Consider the following 24,417-nt stretch of genomic DNA (forward strand, 5'->3'; position numbering starts at 1 on the left):
TTGACATCACCATTAGTTATAACGCTGCAACATATTAGATGAAGATGGGCTTCATGGACAAAATAATAGCAATCACAGATAAAGGCCATCTCAAAAGGTGACAGGTGAATACATGGCCAAGGGAGTTCGACACATGCAGAAAGGGGCACAGAGTGTCTGAGTTCTTCCCAAATAAGAGGGAAAGATTAAGAATAAAACATGCTACCCCAAGATATGAAATAATACATTTCCTAACTCTGTATGGTCCAGATCAACCCCCCCCCCCCAATCGGATGAACACCCAAGATTGCACATGGGAGAAAATTTGCTGCCCTAAACACGTAACACTACAATGCACTGCACACAAAGACCAGACAACAAAGGATGATACATAACTCCCTCAGGAATCCAGACAAATGGGCAGATCTAGACAGAACAGCAGACACTATCTCAAGAACATGCAAGAGAGAGGCCTTACAGACCCCATACCCAGACCAAACATAACCACAACACTGAATGACAGTAGCGATTATATATAAAATGTAACATCATACAGTGATAAAGAGACAGATAGTGAAAAAGACACACACACACACTAAGTGACATTTAACTACAGAACTACATAAATATACCTAAAAACAAAGATGATGTGACTTACCAAATGAAAGTGCTGGCAGGTCGACAGACACACAAACGAACACAAACATACACTGTGTGTATGTTTGTGTGTCTGTCGACCTGCCAGCACTTTCATTTGGTAAGTCACATTATCTTTGTTTTTAGGTATATTTTTCCTACGTGGAATGTTTCCTTCTATTAGAACTACATAAATAAGTAGAGTAATATTAGAAATAGAAATACGTACACTTACAACTCAAGAAAATGCTGGGTAGAAATGTATAACTCAACAACCCAGTTGTGAGATCTACCTTCATGACAGGCCCCATAAATTACTAACAGTAATGGTCTCTGAAGTGTAGTTCACAGAAGTTTATAAACAGCAACTGGATATTGTTGCCTAAGGGTCACTTAAAAATTGTAATTCTTTACAAAACTAACCCGTAACATAACACCAAATAACTCTACCATAAATGATTCATTCATTTTCAGATCTCTGCCTTTTACAAGGAATTACACATACAAATATGAGTGATGTATGAATAGAACCAAACTCACCAAGTTTTAATTTTGAATTCTACAAATGTTCTATAAGGGCTGAAAATACAGTAATGGCAACATTGGTAGAATGCAGTATGTAATAAACTAAAACATACCATTGTATTATATTCCTTCCGTGCACTCCCCTGCAAATTCTATTACCTTCTGCCAAATGTCGGGGGACCATTGGCAAGGCGTTCTCTATTGGCGACAGTAATGGAGTGCCCTTCAATGCAGAGCACAGATACCACGTCTAGAAGTCGGCAGCCTCAGAGGGATTCCTTCAACTTCAGAAACAGATCAAAGTCACAAGGACTCATGTCTGTTGAGTGCAGAGGGTTTTCCAAGACCTCACAATGCCACTATTGCAATAATAGCTTCTTGATGTTTGTAACATGAGCAACGTGCATTATCATGCAACATGAATGAACATGGACATTTGCGCCACACAGCTGCATGCATATGTTGTTCCACTGGTTGGCAGTAGTAATCAGTGTTGATGGTTTGTCCCTCTGGCCCAGTAGGCATAAGAACAACACCCTGGTAGTCATACGCAACAATCAGCATAAGCTTCACCCAAATGGCTTCCCATCAAAATTTCTGAGGATGTGGCGAACCTGAGTGAAGCCATTCATTCAATTGATGCTTTAATTCAGGCTCGTCGTTTGTGCCCACATCTCATCACTGGTGACAATACGCTACAGAAGTACATCTCCTTTGCTGCAGTATCTGTCCAGGTGGATGCCACTCAATGCATACCGGTGCCATTTCTGTACATTGGTGAGTCGATGTGGAACCCAACAGGATGCAGTTTTCCTCGTGATAAGACATTTTGCCAGCATGTGCCACACCATTTGATGACTGAAACCAACTTCTGTGGGTAATTCCCAGACAGTTCATATAGTGTTCTGATGCATTTGATTTTAAACCACAAATGTTTATCACTTTTTGGAAACAAGCTTTACATGGGTGAAATCAATACACCACACAGCAACAACACTTCCAAATCAATACTCCTCAAATCCACACTACACATCAGCTGCAGTGCCACCTGACTTCTCCCATATACTATTTGTCCATGTCTGATCTCCTGCAAGTGTCTGGACTATGTTGCCACTGTGTTTACAGTAAGAGTGTATGTATGCAGTGCTTCATTAACTATTCTTCTAAACTTCATCCACAGTAACTCTACATCCTCCTGCCTAGAGCTGAATTTTTTGAACGCCTCATTAAGATGTGATACTAATGACTTTTTTATCTAGTTTCGTGAATACATAAATCTTTTTATTTTATTTTTTTACTTCTTATTTGCACATTGGTAACCATTTCTGCTACACTGCCTCTTCTCTTGTCTTGCTGTCACATGTTAAATTGTTGTGACCAGTATGCAAGTTCTTGTAAAATAGGTGTTCAGTAGTGGGAATTCCAGAAGTGGAAATTGTTTATGAATGAGGAAATTACTAACTTGGATGTTGAAACTTATTTCAAAACTATGTTACATTTTCTGCTTTAAAACTTCAAAGATGCTGCAATAAACTCATTTTATTACTTGTAAAAACTGAAATGATGGCTAAAAATTTTGCGTCAACTTTTGTTTACACTGAAAGCACGAGAATTACAAGCAAAATCTGTTTTCTTCTTGCAAAGGGAAACAGAATTCAAAACTGTTTATGGGAGTGGTGTGATGATCATACTATTGTGGTGCAGGTTTAATGCTGACAAAACAAATGATCATGACGGACGAAGGAAGGGCTTCTCTCAATTACGACTGATAAGCTGGAACAAATTAAAGAAATGATTCATGGTGACCCTCATTTCGCTTTGGGTGAGATGATCACAATGTTTCCTGAAATCTCCAAATCTCTTCCGCAGGAAATCATTACTGAAACAGTTTGTTTTTTTAAAATTGTGTGCAGTGTTGGTACCAAAACAGCTCACAGATCAACACAAAGTCACCAGAATCGCACCGTCATGGAAATTACTTGAGTGGTTCGAACAGGTGAATCGTGACAAAATGTGGGTGGCCCACTACGCCCCTGATACAGAGACAATCAATGCAGCAGCATCAACCCTCATCATCATCAGTCAAAAAATTCAAAATTGTTGTTTCGGCCTGAGTCAGCATTGTCTGTCTTTTGAGACTGTAAATGTGTTCTCATTGAATTTTTTGTCTCAAGGAGAAACAATTAATGTTGTGTGGTACCGTTAATCCCTAAAGAGGTATTGAGGATGATAATGAACAAAAGAAGGGGAATGCTAACAAACGGACTGTGCTTGCTGTATCGTGGTACACATTCGCATGCAAGCACCACCATAAAGAGGCCTCTTGGATTTATTCAGCAGTTAGGAAATTATAAACACTGCACCACAATTAGTCCTGATATGGGACCTCAAGATTTTCATCATTTTATTTTTGTGAAATTATGTATGGATGGGAAAAGGCCCACAGTGTTGTCAAACAATGCGCCAATAAGGCAGCAAGAGACTACTTTACTGAAGATAGAAAACTCATCTTCCAGCTCACAAAGTACACTGAGAACAAAGACGACTATGTTGAAAAATAATGTTCAATGTACATCTATGAACTTGAAAATTTTTCTTAAATATATTGCCTTTTCTATTTTTAAATAACTGAATACTCTCTATTTCTGGACATACCTCGTAGTCGCCCAGTTCTCTAAACAGGCCGCTTTTTACCAACAACCACTAGAGAGTGCATTTTGACATAAAATTACTATCATTTCAAAATCTGTTACTGTTAAAACAATGGCAACTTATAAATTGACCAAATACTGCTTTGTTAAGTGATTTTAGAAACAGCGTTCAGAAAGGAATAGAAATTTCATGCGAAAGTTTTCACATCATAAACTGCTTCATTCAACATTTGGTAATCAATCACCTTCAAAAAGGACTCTTTAAATTCATTTGCAGAATTTTGCCAAGATCATGCTTCCAGCAGCAATGAATTTTGCAATGGCTGACCAAAATCAGTTGTTCCAAAAACCACTGATGCTGTGTGCAACATGATAGAAGAGTTTTCTGTACTATGTGTGTAGAACACAGTTTATACTCATGCTGGCACTGACACAGGTGGTTACTGTGGTCAATGATGGCACAAAGCTAATGGTTGGACAGAAGAAAAGTCCAGAACATAGCAAAAGTCATCATAAGCATGCTCAAACAGTCCATCGAGCAATCCAAATCGAGAAATGTAAACACAAGTAGGTCAATCACTCTACTAACATCGGAGCATTTCGAAGAATTCAGAGAATAGCGAGAGCTGCTATACAAATGTGGACCACAGTTTTTATAGGGACTCTCATGTCATAGTTGGGTCTATATGACATTCCTGCTGCTGCAGCAGCAGCGCCCTGCATGTATGAGCAAGCTGTCACCCTGGCTGTGGTATGAAGCCCAAGTATCTAATATTTTTTCTGTATAGATACTCGGGCTGGAAGGGGAATCTGAGTCACTGCTGAATACTAAAAAGAGGACTGGAATGTGACTTACTGGGAGATGGAGGTATCTTAAGGTGTAGAGGAGATGAGTTTGGATTTAATTTAGCATGGAGATTTAGTTATGAAAGAGATTCCTTACCAATTGTGCCACACATGCTCAGAAACAGGCCCGTGTTAACTGGTGTAAGAAAATAATAAAAAAAATTTCATTTCTGGAAAATCGAAATCCACTTACATCATCGTAACAGGAGGTGAAACTTACATATGTTCATATGAGTCAGAAACTAAGCAGCAATCAGCTGTTCAGGTGTTTCAAGGTGAACCAAAACTAACTGAAGTGGTCCTTTCTTGAATAGTCCAGTGAAACTGTCAGAAAAAAAGCCTGTACCTTGCAAAAGGTGGGGTAGAAGATTTTACTTTTTTAACTCGTTCATGTTGTTGGAAAGTTAGAAAACCAAGTTTTGCCAACAAAATTTCTCTTGGGTAAACTTTCTGCAGTCAAAAAACTTCGAAAATTTCGGACTTTTTTCAGATTTTTCAAAATATCTCAGTTTGATTTGCTCCTATCGCTTTGACGTCTATTTCCTTTTTTAAAGAGCACAAAATGCTCTACAAATTTGATTTTTACCATTTCTTTCTATTCCCAATATCTAAGGTGCTACAGCGCGTCAAAAAATACCAATTTTTCAAATTTCGAGCAAAGTGGCAAATTACCTAATTTTTGAACACTGTTATTTCAGTTTCTATTTGTGTGGTATAAACATATTACTCATCATGTTATTCATTGGAATTTACCATCTCACTCTGCTGCAGGGCCAGGACAAACAGCATCATATTCAGTAACTACGAACACATTCACGTCGGATTGTGTGAAGTTTATTTGTGTTACAATATGTAATACGATTGCATGCAGGTGCCATACATTTTCTACAGTTGATTGACGTTAATGATCAGTTATAAGAGAAAGTATGTAGGAATTGTTCTTTAGCAGACAAAAGCGTATTTATTCTTTGGTGGGTGGAAGGCAATTATCTCTAATGATTGTTCGCAGCGCGCTGACAGCTATTAGCACACAACAATAAGGGTCCTACAGTTTGGAGTCACTTCCATTCAGTATATGTTGCGGTGCTGAAAATGAGTATGTCTGACATGAATTTGTGTTTCATTTGCGAAAAAACTGTGGCGTGGTGGATGCAATGTGAAAAAGAAAGGACTGAGCTCACTTATCGATTGTAGTGCTAAACGCAGGGAGTCTGCTCACACCCGTTTTTTGAAAACGCTCAGTGAAGTGATGGTGCGCATGAAGCTTGCTACAAGAAGTACATTAATGGGAGAATTATAGCAGCTAGCCTTCGACATCCTCAGGAACCAACAGGCGTGCTACGTCGGTCGCAGGAGAAAGGTCAGTTAAAGTTCAAAGAGAAATGTTTCTTATGTGCAAAAGGGAATTCTGATGACTTTTTAACCGAGCAGTTAAGACTGCCATATGCCAAACGAAATTTTGATGGAGGGTACCTTATCCACAAAGTGACTTGGACTCGAAAGGTTTGCTTCAAGTCAATAGCCCAAAGCTATGTTTCTTACCTGCAACGTCAGTTTGGATCTCAATTTGCTACTGTATTTGATGGGTATCCATGTGAGGGAGACAAATGTGGCACAAAGAGTGCTGAGAGGAGGTCCAAAAAACATTCTTCAGTTGACGTTGTGGTTAAATCAGATATGGTGAACCAAGTCCCTCAGGACAAGTTCTTGTACAACGAACGAAACAAGATGCGTTTGATCACACTTCTTAAAAAGGAATTTCTGGAGTGTAGCGTTGAAGTGCACCAGCCACAAGAAGATGCTGACGTTATGATTGTAACATCTGTCATTTCAAGAACCAAAGATTTTGGAAGTGTTGTCACTGTAGGAGAAGATGTTGACCTGCTTGTGCTCATGACCGGTTTGGGGCAAGGCATTGAAAACTTATTTTTCTTAAAGCCAGGAAGAGGAAATGCAGAAGACAAGTGGTTTTCCACTGCATCTTATAAGTTTGACAATGAATATATTCTGTTCACTCATGCCTTTAGCAGATGTGATGCAACGTCCGCTTTTTTTGGTCAAGGGAAAATTAAGTGCTCCAATATTGTTGCGAAAAATGAACACCTAACCTCAGCGCTTTGCACACACGTTCAATAAACCACATGCTACCCGTGAAGAAATAATAACAGCACCAAAACAGGTTACTATCGCATTGTATAGTGGAGGTGTCAGCAGTTCCCACACACTAGACCATTTGCGGTACCAGCTATTCACCAAGTCTGCCATAAAAAGCAAACTGAATCTTGCATGGTGGCCACCTGCACTAGATGCTGCACAACAACGTTCATTGCGGACTTAACAACAAGTCCAAAGTGGGATGGGAAACTGGAAAACCTCCTGAGAAATGGGGCTGGACAGTGACCACGGTCCAATACCCGTTATAATGAGCCAAGATCCAGCACCTGAAGCACTTCTTTACATTTCCAGAATGAGATTTTCATTCTGCAGCGGAGTGTGCGCTCTACCAAGTAGAGCACTTGCCCGCGAAAGGCAAAGGTCCCGAGTTCGAGTCTCAGTACGGCACACAGTTTTAATCTGCCAGGAAGTTTCACTTCTTCACATTGTTTCATGCTCATGCAAGCTGAACTGTGGTGGAGTGTGCTCCTGCAGAAAAGCAGGTTTGAAATGTTCTTCAATTTGCAAGAAATGTATTGGGGTCAACCGTGAAAATGTGCCAAAATTTTTATATGAAGACAGTGAAGAAGATGTTATGGAGGATGTTGAGGAAACCGCTGACGAAATCAACGAACTTGCTGAGGCTGACTCGTTGTTTAAAGAAGAGGTCAATCTGGGATCAACTCTAGGTACAGACCCTGAATCCATAACTCAAGGTATTTCTGGTGACACTGAGGAACCTGGCCCATCAAAACGTTGGAAGTGATGCTCATATCTGTCTCAAGTGCGCTAATGTGCGATATTACAAGTATTACACACCCAGAACTATCAACAGTTTTTAGTAACTGACAGTGCATTTTAACTGTAATAAAGCTACTTATTTTTAATGTCAACTGTGTGGCTTCTATACACAAGAATAATTACCTACCTAATTAGGTTGCCTATTGCAGCTAATAATAGTTCAGTTTCCTGAGACAATTTATTTTGTGTGTGAGTGTGTGTGTGTGTGTGTGTGTGTGTGTGTGTGCGTGTGTGTCTTAATGATGTATTTTTATATTTATAGTTTTACAAATACCAGGGCTGAGGTGGCCCATAGTGAACTTCAGGTAGTGATGTAAGAATCACAATAGTTGGGTGCCCAGCAATCCTCATGTTGCATACAGAGAAACTGAATACTTGAAATGGAGGTGGTAAATTCCAACATATAACTTGATGTATAATGTATTTATACTACACAAACAGAAACTGAAAAAATAGTGTTAAAAAATAAGGTATCTTGCCACTATGCTCAAAATTTGAAAAACTGGTATTTTTTGAGGCACTGTGTGTGGCGCCTTAGATATTGGGAGTAGAAAAAAATGGCAAGAATGAAATTTTTAGAGAATTTTGTGCTCTTTAAAAAAGAAAATAGACGTTAAAGCGGTAAGAGCAAATGAAACTGAGATATTTTGAAAAAATGGAAAAAAGGCCAAAATTTTCCAAGTTTTTTGACTGCAGATAGTTTTCCCAAGCGAAATTTTGTTGGCAAAACTCGGTTTTCTAATATTTCCAACCATATGAACGAGTTGAAAAAATAAACTCTTCTACCCCACCTTTTGCAAGGTATTTCTGCAATTTGACTGGACTAGAAGCACTTCCAAGATTAAGATCGGCTGTTTCTTTGATTATACAGACATGTTGGAATCATCAAATAGCAGTTAATGCTGAATCGTAACACAATTAGTATGCCACAATTTATATACAAACATCAAGAAAAATTACCAAAAAAGTTAAATCCCTATTCATCATGACAACATCAGCCCATACTGTGCATAAAGCAATTGATTATTTGTCAAAGGAAAACATCAAATTAATGTCTCATCAAATAACAACTTCTTTTTGTTACCTTATATCAAACCGAAAATATGTTGACAGTTATTTTCATCATCGCAAGAAAAGCTGTTCGACCTTCCAAAATATTGTTTTTGAGGTACCAACATTGGACAAGAAAAATGGTTAGAACACATGCAAAATGTTAGGGGCGAATATTCTGAGGAACAGTAGTACTATTTGTACCAAAAAATGGTTCTCCTCCACTGTTTTTGTAAAAAGGTAAAACATGGCCCTTGTAAAATGGCATCCCGCCCTGAGTTAGGAAATTGTGGTGTCGGCAAGATTAAATATCTAGAAGTAAGAAATCATGTTGTTACCAAGGTTAAGTAAGGAGCAATACAAAACGGAATGAACGTGCAAAATAAGTGGCAGGGAAGATGAATTGAAAAGTTAGATAGGTTCACAGACAGTACAGTGCTTCAGCAAAAAAAAAATGATGCTTGTGTGGCCAGTTCTCAAGTATTGCTGCAGTGTTTGAAGTCCTTATCAAGTAGACTTTACAACAGAAATAGAATAAATTCAGAAATCTGTTGCTACATCATAACAAATCAATACAACTAATATGAAAGTGTAACAGAGGTGATGACGAACTAAAATAGTCCTCCCTGATAGAGAAATGACTGTTCTTGTAGAATCTTGTTGAGTACATTTAGAGAACCAGTGTTCAAGGAAAATTTCAGTAACATCGCTGCCTCGCTCATGTATTGTTGGGGATAGTGACAGTAACATATTAGAGATTGAAGTATGTACCAAGATATATAGATAGTCTTTTTTTACCCTCACACCATACATTAATGGAATGTGAAAGAACATTACTAATAGTGATACTAAGTACACCCTGCCATTCACTGCACAGCAGTTTGCGGGTTATGTTACATACAGGTAAAATTATAAAGGGTGAGGATGATTGGTTAGCGTCTTCTATAAAATCCTTTAACACGATGTAATTGATCCCAATATGACTTAAGTTATTTATCACAGACTGCAGACAATGCAGAATCAAGATCCCACATGGAAGCAAGACGCTTGGATACAGTTACAGCATTCTTCTATCGTGCAGGGGAACCCAGATCATAAAGTGGTCACTCATAGTTGACAACCCCAATACCTCTCTCACTGTGAAAGCGAAAAAAGAAAAAAAAAAAGCTTTAGCACTTTCTCAAATATAGTGGCATTAATCATTGAAATGATTAATGAATCCCACAAACCATTTTAGTACCACTGCAGACTGAAAACAATTAATAATTTGTTTTCAAATCCTCCATTCCTCACAACTAAAGAAAGTAAAGAGCACTCAAGAGATTACAATGCACATGTGGATTGGGAGGAGGGGGGGGGGGGGGGGGGCTGCTTCCATATATAGTAGAGTTGAGTTGTTGAGAGCATCATATTGTCAGAGGAATGCATCAGCACTGGAATTGGGTCACCTTTTCACATCACACTACACCCTTTGGCTTTACAAACATTGCTCAGTGGAAAGTGACTGTTCACTTTTCTCAAGTAACCACTTCGTATGATCCTCCCACCAGGTAAAGCAGTACTGAAAAGAAAGTTGGCAAGATGAATGATCAGCACATGCAAGCTTGCTGCTGTTACACAGGTTTGGTCTAGGGCACCGAGGTTGCACCTTACACTAGTTGGATCAAATTACAAGGATACTAACAATGCTACTGAAACAGGTGCCCAAAAGCTCCAAGCGAGCCTATGATGCAACACTGTCTCACAGTGGAACTACAAATGTCATTCTTCAACTAAACTTGGCTCTAGGGCTCTGCAGATCTTCAAATGCTAACTTGCAGAGTGTGTTGCATCAGTTCACATAGTGAAGGCGAAACCACAATCAGTCTGGGATAGAAATAGGCCTACTTAATAAATTGTTCCACTGCATCCTGGAAATTGGGGGAATCCATAAGAAGGCTTTCAGACAGACAAGAGCAGGTCACCAATCATTATCATATTCCTTCATCACTTAATTTTTTTCCCCACATTGATTAAATAGTTTCTGGTTCGTGCCAGTATCATGTTGCAATTCCTTTCTATAAATCTCTTCATTTAATTTAAACGCCTTGTGTGTGTGTGTGTGTGTGTGTGTTAGCATCACTGCTATTTAGATGTACTCTTGCTGCTAATCAGTCCTGATTCAGATTCAAAGAACAGCTTCCTGTTTGTGCTAGTAAACTGACAGTCTGTGTTCAGGTTCTCTGAGATTAGATTCAGTGTTCCACTAGTAGGTAAGCAAAATTTGCCTTGCCTACTCAATAAACAGTAAAAAATCTGTAAAGTTAAGGTGCTAACTAATTACTCTGGATTGTTAGACAATAAAAACTGTGCAGAGTTCCAAAAGGGGAAAAAAATCATTAGAATGGACATAAGAAAATAATACCATGCAATTACCTCTCTCATTTCTAAGTGCACTGTTCCACGTCTCATGCTGCCTTGAATATAAAATTTCATTCTTAGGTGGTTGATTCCATCTCGTTCATAGAACAGGTGGCTGCAATTAAATAAGTAGACAATTGAGGAAAGTTTAAGTAAAGAGTGGATGTTCATTTTTAAAAATCAAATAAATCCATGTAAGGAAAGGGAAGCATTAAGTGCAAAACATATGAAAAACAGACACAAAAAAGGTAATGATTAGTAGCTGGCAATAAAATTTTTTATGGTAACCTTTGAATGATCATGATGATGTACCAAGTTCAGTCATTTGCCGCCTGTTACCCATTCTGAATGTTTTTCTCTGTTTGTTCCTCCAAACCATTGCCTCTTGTTTTTGCTTTTCATATTCTTAGACATGGCTGGTGAATGACAGAATGCTGCCTCTCACATATCATTTTATGAATGTGGTAATGCTTATATGGACTAAATGGTTTTAAAACATTTGTCCTACCTGACATGTCGTCTTCTGCCTCTTCTTGTTTGTTCACCGAAACCCTTAATTGGTTCACCAAGAGCATTTATAATACGAGGATCTTCAATACATCTCTCTAAAGTTTTTGAGTAAACACTATTGGGGCTTTTACTAGAAAATAATTCCTTGAACACTGTATAAAACATGACACCTGTTAATCCCAAACCAGCAAGAATGATTCCCATATAGGAAACAGTTTTTGTTGCTTCTTTCACTGCAATAAAGTAAATTATTAAAATTACAATAAATTAAAATGTGCATAATACGCAAATTCAAAAGTTAAATGAAAGGTGTAAGAAACAAGTAACAACATTGCAAATTCTGTTGGTATCTGTACAGCATAACAAAATAAATACAAAATCCTATCACATAAAAGTATTGGCAAACTCATTTACGCACACACACACAGACACACACTATTGAATATAATGAGTAGACACCACAGTCTAGGGATGAGCAATGATTATCAATATTTACAAAATATCAATGTTAGGAGATTAAAAATTAATGTTTCAATATCGATACCAAAGTCTTTGAAACAACATAACATGGATGTTAAAGACAATATATCAACCTTCAACGTTGGCTTGTTACTACTGTCAATAATTTTTTTTCATCATTTAAATTAATATATTTTTTAAACGTATCTTATGAAGACATCAGTGCTGCGGTTAAAGGAGTATAAATAGTATATGGAAGAAAAAGTCATACCATCATCTTTCGCACATATGCTTAATTTGGTAGCAAAAAATTCTACTGCCAGAGCTGACTGATGCTGTGAAAAGGATTGAAATGTGGTTTGAACATAGTGCAGTAGCATGTAATGGGGAGGGGGGGGGGGGGGGGGGGGGGGGGGGAAGAAGAATTAGACATCAAATTAACTCAAGAAGTAAACACTAGATGGAATTCAACTTTGTATATTATTGAAAGATTTTTGCAGTCATACCTAGTGATTAAGAATGTTAAGAATTACCATGCTAGTGCACCACCTGTGCTAACGGCTGCGGAAACTGTAAACTGGCAGATGGTTGTGGCATTTGAAACCTGTGGAAGTGTCTACTTGTGGAATTTGTGGAAAAAAATGTGTTTCACGCAGTAAAGTAAACCCAATAACAGGTAAGTAAAACATCTGACATGCAAATAATACAGACACTGAAGAGTAACGTCATTACACAAATGAAAATGTGATTGCTACCAACTGAACATGTTAAAATATTAGTCATATCAACAGTGCTTAAGCCTAGATTCAAGAACATACACTTTCAAAATGCTTTAGGATGTTTGAAGGCAATCAAAACCAACAAGAATTTCCTCGCAGCTGTTGAGACAACTCTAAGTGAGGATGGTCAACACATTGATACACAGCAGGGAAACAGAGAAACCATATTTGATTCATGGAGTAAACATTATAAGATGGCACAAAAAAAGAATAATTTTCTAAATGGAACAGGAACAGGTCTATCATTACAGTCCAGTTTTTAACTGACAGATTACCTTCTAGATCTTAAAATAGATCCAATGGAAGTATGGAATCACTTCATTGGTAACACTGCCTATCGAGAGCAACAAAAAATTGCACTTAAATATTTGAGCTGTTTAGTCACATTATCAGCTTCTGAATGACTGATCTCACAAGCAGGATACACTCTCAGTTAACAATGCAGTAGACAGGAGAATTGCTCTCAAAAATGGTATGACAGTCCCTAGACAAAATATGGTGTTTGTAGCTGTTGTATTTATTAATTAATAAATGTATTTTATTTTGTTTTTACTCCATTCTCTAAATTTATTATTTGACTTTGGTGCTACAAATTCTGTGTGTTGGTGTCACTTATCATCCATTGATGATTTGCCAACACCATCCATCCTACTTCACTCAGATTACATTTACCTTTTCTTTTCTTAAGATCATTGTTTGGCCTTTATATTGAGAGAAAAAAAAAAACACATAAATGGCCATAAATTGAGTGTCCTGGAAAGCATCAGTAATAAGCACAGCATATGACCATGACTACTAAGGTAGGTTACAGAATACTCTCCAGCAGTATCCAAAATAATAATTATTAATGTGACTACACAGAGAAAATTGTTGTTAAAAGAGAAAAAGTTACGAAACAATTCTTTCATGAATGAAGCTTGTGATAAATAATGTGTAACCTCGTCTATTATCGCTCATGGTTAATATGAACTAAACCCAAGAGAGACGTAAACAATTAAAAAACAGGATGCAAAATGACTTAATAATGAAACAGTCAGCTTCCATCATTTTACCCTACAGTTGTTTTTCCTAAAATTAAATAATATATACAAACCATTTTCAAGTGTTTTTGGTGCTCCAACTTCATCTTTCCTCTTGACAGTAAGTGACGACTTCTTTTTCTCTTCATTACTATAAAATCTTCTGTTTACAAATGAACTCTGCTTAACAAGTTTGGTTACTGCTCTGTCTTGTGCTTGGCAGCCACAAAATGTTATAGCCAATCTTCCTGAATGCAGTGTGTAGTAACGTAATATTGTTTTTGCAAATGAAGTCATTTGTCAACTATTTCTGCGGAAAGGAAATTACACAAGTGATAAAGTCACATCAGGTATTTCATGTGACACACAGTAAGAATTTAAGATCATATTATACTGTAGAAATGCACTATGACTAAACAGAACCAATTGATGAAATCTCGTATTTGGGATAGTTTATGATAACAACTGAATTTATTACAAAAGCAATAAATATAAGAATAAAAAGTCCCGAGTTTTTTTGATGAACAAAATAGTTTCCAATATTAACCTGCCATCATGTGTAGGCAAATACAAATTTTACAATCAACTTGAACTTTTGCATTGTTAATGCCAAAAGTATTGAGAAGTTCTGTGGGCAACAGAGAAACACATGTTGAGAATTACGAAGAGCCAAGGGAAAAGAAACAAATACAAGGGGTAGTCATAAAAATTTGATTACCAACTTGAAAAAATAAAGTTACATATTGTTTTAAAATGAGTGTAGTGATTAGGCATTTCTTCACCCATGGCATAGGACCAGCCACACAAGCTACATATAGCTTGTTTTTGATCCCCTTCTTTTTAAAAAGACTGCAATGCATCAAATTTCAGTAGTTTTGATGTATACAATTTTTTTTTCCAATGACAAATGTAAGAATATTCTCAAGTAAATAACTTTCTCTTGAAGAATCCTTGAATCTATATTAACTTTAATACACCTGCCTCCCTTTGTGACACAAAGTGTATTAGAGCACACAGTGTCAATGTGTCTCCGCTGCCTTCCATCAAAGACCAGAGAAGCAGAGAGAGTGAACAGTGCTGCAGCTACAAATTAATCATCAGTTAACCAGTTCCACTATAAAAATGATTGACCCCTCCATTTGTGCTGCCTGGACTGCATTTCAGATTCTATGGTAGTATCAGTGGCAACTGGAGGGATGGCCCTATTCAGAAGACTTCCCTGATCCAAGCTGTCGGAGCTGGCGGTCATGTATGCACACGAGGTGTGCTTGCTTGTGTGAATGAACGTTGTGTGCTGCTTTTTCTGACGGAGGCTGTGGTTGAAAACTTAACATGTAAAAGTCATTTAATTATGCCTGTCTGCAACTTAAGGTGTCAACTTTACGAAAAGTAGCAATCTATCTTTTCCTACATTGTTGACTTCAGTGTTTATCCGGATACACCGACAAGATCTATGATTTACCTCACAGCTGCAGCAGTATGACATCATGTCTAATGTATTTCAAATTTATTCCCAAGAAGAAAGCCTACCCAACAGAGGTACTTTTTATTGTATCATTTATCAAGCTGTCTTTTGTTTCTTTCATGGATGAAGCATGTAAAAAATGACTGCTTGCATACCTGTCTTGAGCTGTTTATTTGCGTATTTCATCTGTATGATCTCTATGCATAGATACATATGTGGATGAAAATTCTTCATAGTTTCTGCTGTGAAAGATTGTTCTTGAAGTTTGCTATACTTTTTTTGCAAGGTGTATAGCAAATTTCTTCGAGTGCCTGCAAGTTAAGATTTTTCAATATGTTGTTACTCTCTATCACCAGTCAGATATGCCTGTGAGCACTTACACCACCCTTCGTTGTGTACACTCAGTGTCCCCTGTCAGTCTAATCAGATATGCACGTCATACACTAGAGCAGTGTTGATGTATGGGTAATACAAGTGTTTTGCATCCAGTCTCTTAGTAGACAAGCTGCAGTTTTTCAGTATCTTGCTGACAAATTGCAGCCTGCCAGTTGCTTTACCCACAACTGAACTATGTGGTCAGCACATTTCAAATCTCTATTCACTATTACTACAAAATATTTGTATGAATGTAGTTGTGACCAGTTAACTCTCACACTATAATATCTCATGAAATGTCCAACATGAATTTCTCAGTTAAGTAAACCTGCATCTACTAGCTATTCAGTATCAACTGTCCGCTGTATCATCCTTGTCAGTGGCATCATTCAGATGTGCTATAGAGAGCCACAAGGTCAACACACCATTATAGAGGCCATCATCAGCTGCCTAAACCTTGCAGCCACTTCTTCTCACTCAAGTAGCTCCTCAGTCGGCTTCACAAGTGTTTGTGCACCCCATCCAGTCCTCCCACAAAGGAAAAAGTCCTTGGCGGTACTGCAAATCAAACCAAGTTCCTCTGCACAGCATTCAGACATACTGATCTATGAAGGTGGACTTCTCAATTAACCCTTGATCAGGCATGCCATTTTTCATAACACTGGCAGGTGTGCGGCGCACTTCATACATATACAAAGAATACCTTTGTGTTACCAAGATAAACGTGTATGAGCAAGATTACAGTTTACTCTTAGTTTAATTAATCAGCAATAAAGTAAACTAACATTGTGTGTGCTAAATCACAGTTTAATTAAGATAGTAATAAAATAAACCTTGCATTGAATCCCTCTATTGCCATACACAAGTGTTACCCCATAGAAATGACCCACCCGAGGCATCAAATAGCACAGTTGCATCAGATTTCTGCCATTCATTTATTTGATTACTAACTATCTCATAGATAACTGTCTCACTGTGCTGCTAGCTCATAATCTGGGTCATTTTCTTGCACCAATTGTAATTTTTTTCTCATCTATTTTGCGGCTCATTTGGATGTATGACAACACAACTTATTACTGTGTTAGCTGAAGCAATAATAAAGAAATAGATACGAGCTCAAAATTGTTAAACAACAGGAAATGGTACAAAACAAAGTTATTTGTGAGTGGCACACTTTATAGAAAGGCACGCTGCTCGAGAGTTAAGTACCAGTTGCCAGTAGTTCCACAAGACTAATGTTTTGTTGAGAGTTATTGGCACATTACTGCTACTCTTTATCAGACAGAATTTCTTCACAGACTGAATTATCTGTAATAAGCCTGAGACTGCAACTAATACTGCTTGCTAAGTCATTAACCTGTAACAGGAATAGCAGTTCCTCTGGGACATACCCAACTGTAGATGACTTTCCATCCAGGATAATGTTAGGGGGTTTTCAATTCTGTCAAAAACCTGATTAGATATCCTACAGAAACATAATTTCTTTAGAAAGCACCTATGTAACACTGGATCGAAAGTTCACAAACAGTCATATCAGCCCGGTTTCTGCTATTCACAGAACTGTGGATATAATCTGTGAAAACAGTGCATTGAGTTTCATATGAGCAATGTTTTGGGAACCTATGCGGATTTACGCGGGAAACGTCCAGGCAGTCATAGTGTTTAAAATCTGAATATGTTCTAGGATTATGCTACCACCAAATGTAGGTGATATAGGAATGTACTTCTCTGGATCAGTTCTACTTCGACCTGTATTTTTTTCCAGTCATGAGGACCACCTCTCTGCTAAAGGGATCTGCAGTAAATTAAGGTCGAGAGTGTAGTCAGTTATCTAACAACCCCTACAAAGCTTGGTAGAATTCAATTGGGCTGAGATACATTGTTAAGTTTTGTGTATGCTTTTCAAACACAACTAGTAGTGATTTCTTTGAAACTCATCTCAGCAGCTATACAACTATTGAATATGGAAACATTGTTTGTTTTTATCTTCGTAAGGGAAGATTTGAAGCCAGAATTCAAAATTTCATGCTTCATTTTCAAATTTTATATTAAATGCTGTCTCATAAGTGTATGGGTAGTGTTTTTCACAACAACAACAACAACAACAACATGGTTAATGTAGGGCCAAAATTTCCTGGGGTTCCTGGCAGGTCCTCTGACAATATTTGTCTAGGGTAGTTACTGAAGATTTCACATGTTGCCTTTCTGATAACCAAACACATTTAAATTAATGTCTTTTGTTACTTATGTGATAAAGAAGACATGTTCCCCAAACAAGGAAACAGTATGTCACACACACCAATTTTTGATGGCAGGTTGAAATATCGTTGTACTGGAAAACAAATACTTGATGTAACACCAAAATTAAAGCCGAAGTAAAGACCTGTCATTTGGTTGTCTACTTAGCCACAGTAAGATTCCTCTTTAGTCACTAGCAGAACAGATCCTAGGCATACTTATCGGAAAAAAGAAATACTAAAATATCTATAAAAATTGAGTGCTGGGCAATTAAAATACTGGCACAGTTAATGAAGTACATGAAGATCAGTCTAAAATAATATCTCCAACATGATCAGCATAGCTCCAATGACTGAATTAATCTCTTTGCTGGTACTGTAACCTATTTCACTACATCTTTTGTTCTGGTTGTCAATCCTAAGGGTGGTTAGGTGCAGTTCTTCAGTCATCTTCATTTCAGCATGTTGCATCATTTCTGATCTACACTTTATAGTCGTGTAATTGTTCCCTTCTGCCATCTCTCCAATCACACTTTCCAGCTGCAACTCATGCCACATTATGTGCCATACTATTTTGTCTCTTTAATTCATTATATTATTCAATAGGTAATTTTCTTCATTGAGTCTTTGCTGGAAATCTTCCTTGCCTATTCAGTCAACTCATCCGATCTTCAACAGTCTCCAGTAATATCATATTTAGAAAGCTTATTTCCATTTGCCCCATCGCTCAGGATTTCAATTGATACAGAGCCATGCTCCAGACATGGCTTTTCATTTCTTGTGTGTTTCAAGATCTATATTTTTGGATATTTATTTATTACTGCTTACAATCTCAGTACCCTTCACCTAGATTCTAATGTGGGTCTTATTTCCCTATAGCTACAGAAAATTGTATTCACCTTTGATTAAAAATTCACTTCCTGTTAGGTAATGTAGTTAAAGCATTTACAATAACTGATTACATTAAATATAAAAGAAACAACGAAAACCTACCCAAAATACACCATGGTAACACATTTGTCAGTACTCTACACAGATGGCATACTGGCAGTTCCTCATCTTAACCTATGCGACACCTAGGGCTAAGAAAGTTATATTCTTCAAGAAACCACTCTTGCAGAATTCTACATCTATGACCCATGCTTTTGTCTACGACAGTGAGCCCCTGATCGCAAGAGACAACAAGCAAAATATCTAGAATCGAAGTTGCAGGAAACCCAAACAATCAAACCCATCATGCATCAGCTCTGAGATGTAGCCAAAGGTGATGTAACACTGTTGTCCACAGTCCCAGTGGAGTCAACTAGTAGGACCTACTGGATCCAACACACCACCATCCAGCAGCTAGCTCTAGCTAGGAAACCACGTAAGTCACCAATAAGTTCTCATTCAGTCTGCTGAATCTGCCACAGCTGACATGTTGTTGACCACATATCCACTGCATCTGATCATCCTCTACGTAGCAATGAATTCTGACATCAGTGAACGCTCTATAATATTCACTGCAGTCACAGTATTTACTTCAGCACTATCACATAAAATGTGGTTCTCTCTAACAGTGCATTTATTTTGTAAATATTTTCTAAATTGTGTCCCAGATACCCGATTTGCCACTTTGGTCACAAGCGCCATTTCTCTCCAACATTGTCACTTAGTCTTCCAATGGCTGTTATTTGAGTCCGCAAAATTTCACAATCAAGGTGCCCCAGTAGTATATAGTCTGTTGTACCTATGGCGCAACATGCCGGCATATGTAAATATTCTGGGTATGGTGTATGGTCTGTCACACAGTGAATCGTACATGTAGATGGACCTATATGGCTCATAAGCATATTCTCCTTCATGTTTGGAAATCTGACATCTACACTGCAATCTGTTGTGCTACTGTCCCAATCTCTTTGCCACTCATGCACTTACTGTAATTTTAGTTCTAGTAAAATGTGAACACCACTCAGGCATTAGGTATGTTCCAACTGCTGCCTTCAAAGAAGGGGCAGCAAATAATCTCCACAGAGGCAACAAAAGTCGTGGAACAACAAAATGCACATATACTGATAGTGGTAGTAGTGTGCACTGCATGAAATAACTGCAGAAATCAGTGTGAAATATACAACAAACATATCTGTTAGGACAATGTGCCGAAATGTGACATTAATGGGCTATGGCAGCAGACAACTAACAAGTGCCTGTGCTAGCAGCACAACATTGCCTGCAGCACCTCTCCTGGGCTCGTGACCCTATCATTTGTATCCTAGATGACTGGAAAACCATGGCCTGTCAGTTGAATCACAATGACAGTTGGTAAGAGGTGACTGTAGGTTTCCCCACAAAGCATGGACCTAGGTTGACTCCAAAACGGTGTGGGCTGTGTTTACATGGAATGGACTGCGTCCTCTGGTACAACTGACCATGGACTAGAATAGACCATTTGCAGCCACTCATGGACTCCGTGTTCCCAAATAATTATGGAATTTTTATGGATGACATTGCACCATTTCACTAAATCATAATTGTTCACTATTGGTTTGAAGTAGATTCTGGACAATTTGAGTGAATGATTTGGCCACCCAGATAACCCACATGAATCCCACTGAACATTTATGGGGCGATCAAGAAGTCAGTTTGTGCATAAAATCCTGCACCAGCATCACTATCACAATTATGGATGGCTATAGGGGTAAGTATGGCTCAGTATTTCTGTAGGGGACTTCCAACAACTTGTTAAGTCCCTGCCATGTTGAATTGCTGTACTTAGCTGGGCAAAAGGTGGTCTGACACAATATTAGGAGGTATTCCATGACTTTCGTCACCTCAGTGTATAATTGTGACACATGATCAGCACGTCACCAATCCCACAGGCCCTTATTGCCAGTAGATTAAGCCTGATGACGCTGCTGATTCTTTATTCAAGCAGCTGCTAATTTGGAGTCAAGAGGCTTAGTAAACCCAATTACAGACCTCCCTACCTCAGAACAATCCAGAGGTATTGGGAATAGAACCTGAGTCGTTCTGCACCTTAGTCGTCAATGCTGACCATTCAGGTAAGGAGGCAGTCCTTTTTGTTATCAGTAATTTCTCTCGCTTTGTGAATACTCCCTCAGCGAAGCCAGTAAAAACAGCCTCTCCATCTAACAGTGAAATCTATTGGGCACACACCCATTGTGAATTATAGTGCCTCCACCATTGTGAGCCCTATGTACACCTTACAATTGACTTTCATCAATTATATCACAATTCATGTGCCCAAGCACTGACTGCAAACCTTATAATTCCAGTGGGGATTGCTTCGTGATAGTGTGTAAGCAGTTACAATGGGATCTTCAAGTCAATTGTGCCCAGTCTTGCCAAATGTTGTTTGTAACATTGGCAGATTTCTGACATATTTGAGAGATGTATGTGTGAAAGTTATGCCTCTCATTCAGTTGTGTGGAGGAGGAGGAGATTAGTGTTTAACGTCCCGACGACAACGAGGTCATTGGAGACGGAGCGCAAGCTCGGGTGAGGAAAGGATGGGGAAGGAAATCGGCCGTGCCCTTTCACAGGAACCATCCCGGCATTTGCCTGAAGCGATTTCGGGAAATCACGGAAAACCTAAATCATGATGGCCGGAGACGGGATTGAACCATCGTCTTCCCGAATGCGAGTCCAGTGTGCTAACCACTGCGCCACCTCGCTTGCTTTTCAGTTGTGTATACATACCTCTGTTCAGCAGACTAGAGCTCCCCCAATTCTCAGAGTGGGAGAGGTTGCCACTGAACAGCTAGTAGGTAGTCTTACTTGCTGTGCTTTCCAATTTATTATATGAGCAACACTTTTGCATCATACCAAGCACATCACATGGTTTTCTTTCCTGCCTGGTTCTTGAGTCCTCTGCAACCACATCTAGTATATCATCATAGGCTGTGACAGCATTTTTATTCAGAGTTGTTAGTAATGGCTCAAAACTAGGCTTTTTGGATTTCAGACTAACCTTATGATCACATTGTTGATTCCTTCAAATTTGTGCTTTCCAATAATAATTATTTTCATAGTCGACAAACATCACCAACTATCTGGCACTTTGAAATAAATGCTTGTCAACAATACAGTTTCTTTGTGAGATTTGTGTCTTTTTTGCCTATCATATCAACTAATTATAACCCATCCAGCTAGTCAACTCATTAAATAAGCACATTTCACAAAAGCTAAAATGTTTGACGGAACGTTTGTAAAATATAAACTTATGTAATTTATAATGTAACAGGTAGAGTTTACACACAGAGTGTTCTTCTCATAAATAATAATTCTGTTACTCTTCTTGGGTCGCCTAATAACATAGGCAAATATGTGTATCACCATAAACAAGTTTTATATAAAGGGGTAGAATTCAGAAAAGTCACTCAGAACCCCACATCAGGGTATACTTATCAGACAGGATGAGAAAGGAAGCCTCCCTTGACCAGCATTCTGGGTGACTTTTCTGGAACTCTTCCACTTTACCTAAATCCTTCCAGTCCTTTTCCTTCACCCCTCTTTTTTCCCCCTTCAACTGTTCTGCCAGAGGAAGGAACCTGCCACTGATTGGTGAGCAGATTTTTTACCTATCCAATTACATCATATTGTCAGAAATTTATTATTTTCATTACTATAAAAGAGTTGACACATATCAAGCCTCCAAGTACATGGGAATGTGAGATGACAACAACACTGTCATTTTTTGATTACCTACCCTCAATGAAAAAGAGCATGAAAGCTCAGCAACAGATCATTGTCTGAAGCGCTGTTACTTATTTCCTACATGAATGTAGTGTTCCCCTCCCTCTCATTTACAGTTTGAGAGTTCATCAAATTATGTTCCTTTTTCTTATCCTTTTATGTTGTGTCTTTGTAACAATATACTGTGATAATTGAATTACTATTATGAGCCCTTGATGTGATTCAATGAACTTTTGCAACTAATGTTACAACAATGCTGTGAGTTACTCTATCTCTAGACATGTTACACAGTTTCTAACAGTAATACTTGTCTTGCTGTATGAAACCTTTAACATATATTGAGCATTTTAAATTAGGTGCACAATTATATGAAATATTGAAAATCAGTCAGATGGAGTGATGTGGTGCTAACTGTGTCACAGACCACAAACAGCACTATATACAAAGTTAATCAAGTATTTTGTGACAGTTAAACAGTCATTCATTCTAATTTTATGTGAAAATAATATAATGCATGTCCAATTTACCAAACAGAAAAAATTTTAGTCTATCTTACGTTGAAATTTTGTAAGACAAATGACAATTGTAAAATGTTGCAAGACCATGGCACCAAAGCTGATACATATATGCATGCAATTTAGGAAATCTGATCCATCTGTCACCTACTGATGTAATTTTCCTAATCTATCACTTTTTGCACATCATCTACATATAACCATTTGCAAAAATATGGCTGTATCATTAACTGTTTACACCAAAGAAGCACAAGGACCGCTCTTGTGCTGAACCTCAACTGATGTATAAAAAAAACAGTCTAGTGCACTAAAAATTATTAAATGCAGGCAAAAATGAACAAGATGACAAGCAGATACCCACACTAAATTTGATCAATGCTGGCAGTATATGCCTTATCTCAGTAGTAAAAACGTGTTAACAATTATACCTGGAGTTTCCTGCTGCAAGTCTTTAAGAGCAGATTTTTTTCTCATTTGCATGTAAGGGAGTTAAAATTATATTCAGCAATCACAGTACAATCAGCAATGTCACAAGAAAGCTGTCTCAAGAGAATGACAGTATCAGTGTTTGTCAAAACAACATTTAGCACCCCGTCACAAATTAACAAGAAGGATATTCTGGGTGTCTTGAATATTCTTCCTTCTGGAATTACAGAGTGAGTACACGACTTTTTAGTGAAATAGATAATCAGAGCAAAGCGGGGAATCTTTCTCAGTATGACAAGGGCCACAAAAATTCACTTACATAAGGGACTTCAAAACGAGAAGAGCAGATTGTTATGGCCCAAAATGCCTGAGAACAGATATCCACAAATGGTGAAGCTGGTCAGGTTTCCACATGCTGCTGTCATCGGCATCTGTGGAAAGTGATTGAAGATCAGTGGATCCATGAATAGGCAATGAAGTGCTGTGTACCCACACCTTCTTACAGACTGTAGAGGTCATAGGCTTGTCCTGTCTTTGTAGCACGATAATCGACAATCTGTGGCAGATGTGATGCTTGAGTGAAATACTAGTGCAGCCACATATGTTTTGGAGCACACTGTTGAGTGCACATTGCTGAAGTTGGGGATCCTCAGCGGATGACCCCTATGTGTTCCCAGCTTCCAGCACATCTTCAGTTATGATTGCAATGGGTATGGGATCATCAAGATTGGACTGTGGTTCACAGGTACTGTGTTTTTGATCAGATGAATCACATTTCTTGTTACACCTGTCAATGGCTGTGTGTCAAAACGCCATCATCCAGGCGAATAGTTGTTCGAAACACGCATTGTGCCTGGATGCAGGACAGTGGGGATAACATGCAGTACATTCATAT

At 38.2% G+C, this 24,417-nt stretch overlaps 1 protein-coding gene across 4 annotated transcripts in view; it reads right to left on the reverse strand.

Annotated features, from left to right (window-relative positions):
• The window catches only part of LOC126161760 (mitochondrial import inner membrane translocase subunit Tim21), a 52,407-nt gene that overhangs the window by 10,845 nt on the left and 17,145 nt on the right, over positions 1-24,417 (reverse strand). For 3 of the 4 annotated variants that reach the window (XM_049917814.1, XM_049917813.1, XM_049917815.1), the window contains 3 exons: positions 13,884-14,119; positions 11,551-11,785; positions 11,058-11,157 (listed from right to left, as the gene is read on the reverse strand). In XM_049917814.1, coding sequence (XP_049773771.1) covers positions 11,058-11,157; positions 11,551-11,785; positions 13,884-14,106 — 558 coding nt within the window. In that variant the 5' untranslated portion in view covers positions 14,107-14,119. Of the gene's footprint in view, positions 1-11,057; positions 11,158-11,550; positions 11,786-13,883; positions 14,120-23,841; positions 23,954-24,417 lie in introns of those variants that run through there. The other variant, XM_049917816.1, reaches the window with a different exon arrangement.

This window comes from Schistocerca cancellata, chromosome 2, assembly GCF_023864275.1.
Source record: "Schistocerca cancellata isolate TAMUIC-IGC-003103 chromosome 2, iqSchCanc2.1, whole genome shotgun sequence".
Lineage (NCBI taxonomy): Eukaryota > Metazoa > Arthropoda > Insecta > Orthoptera > Acrididae > Schistocerca > Schistocerca cancellata.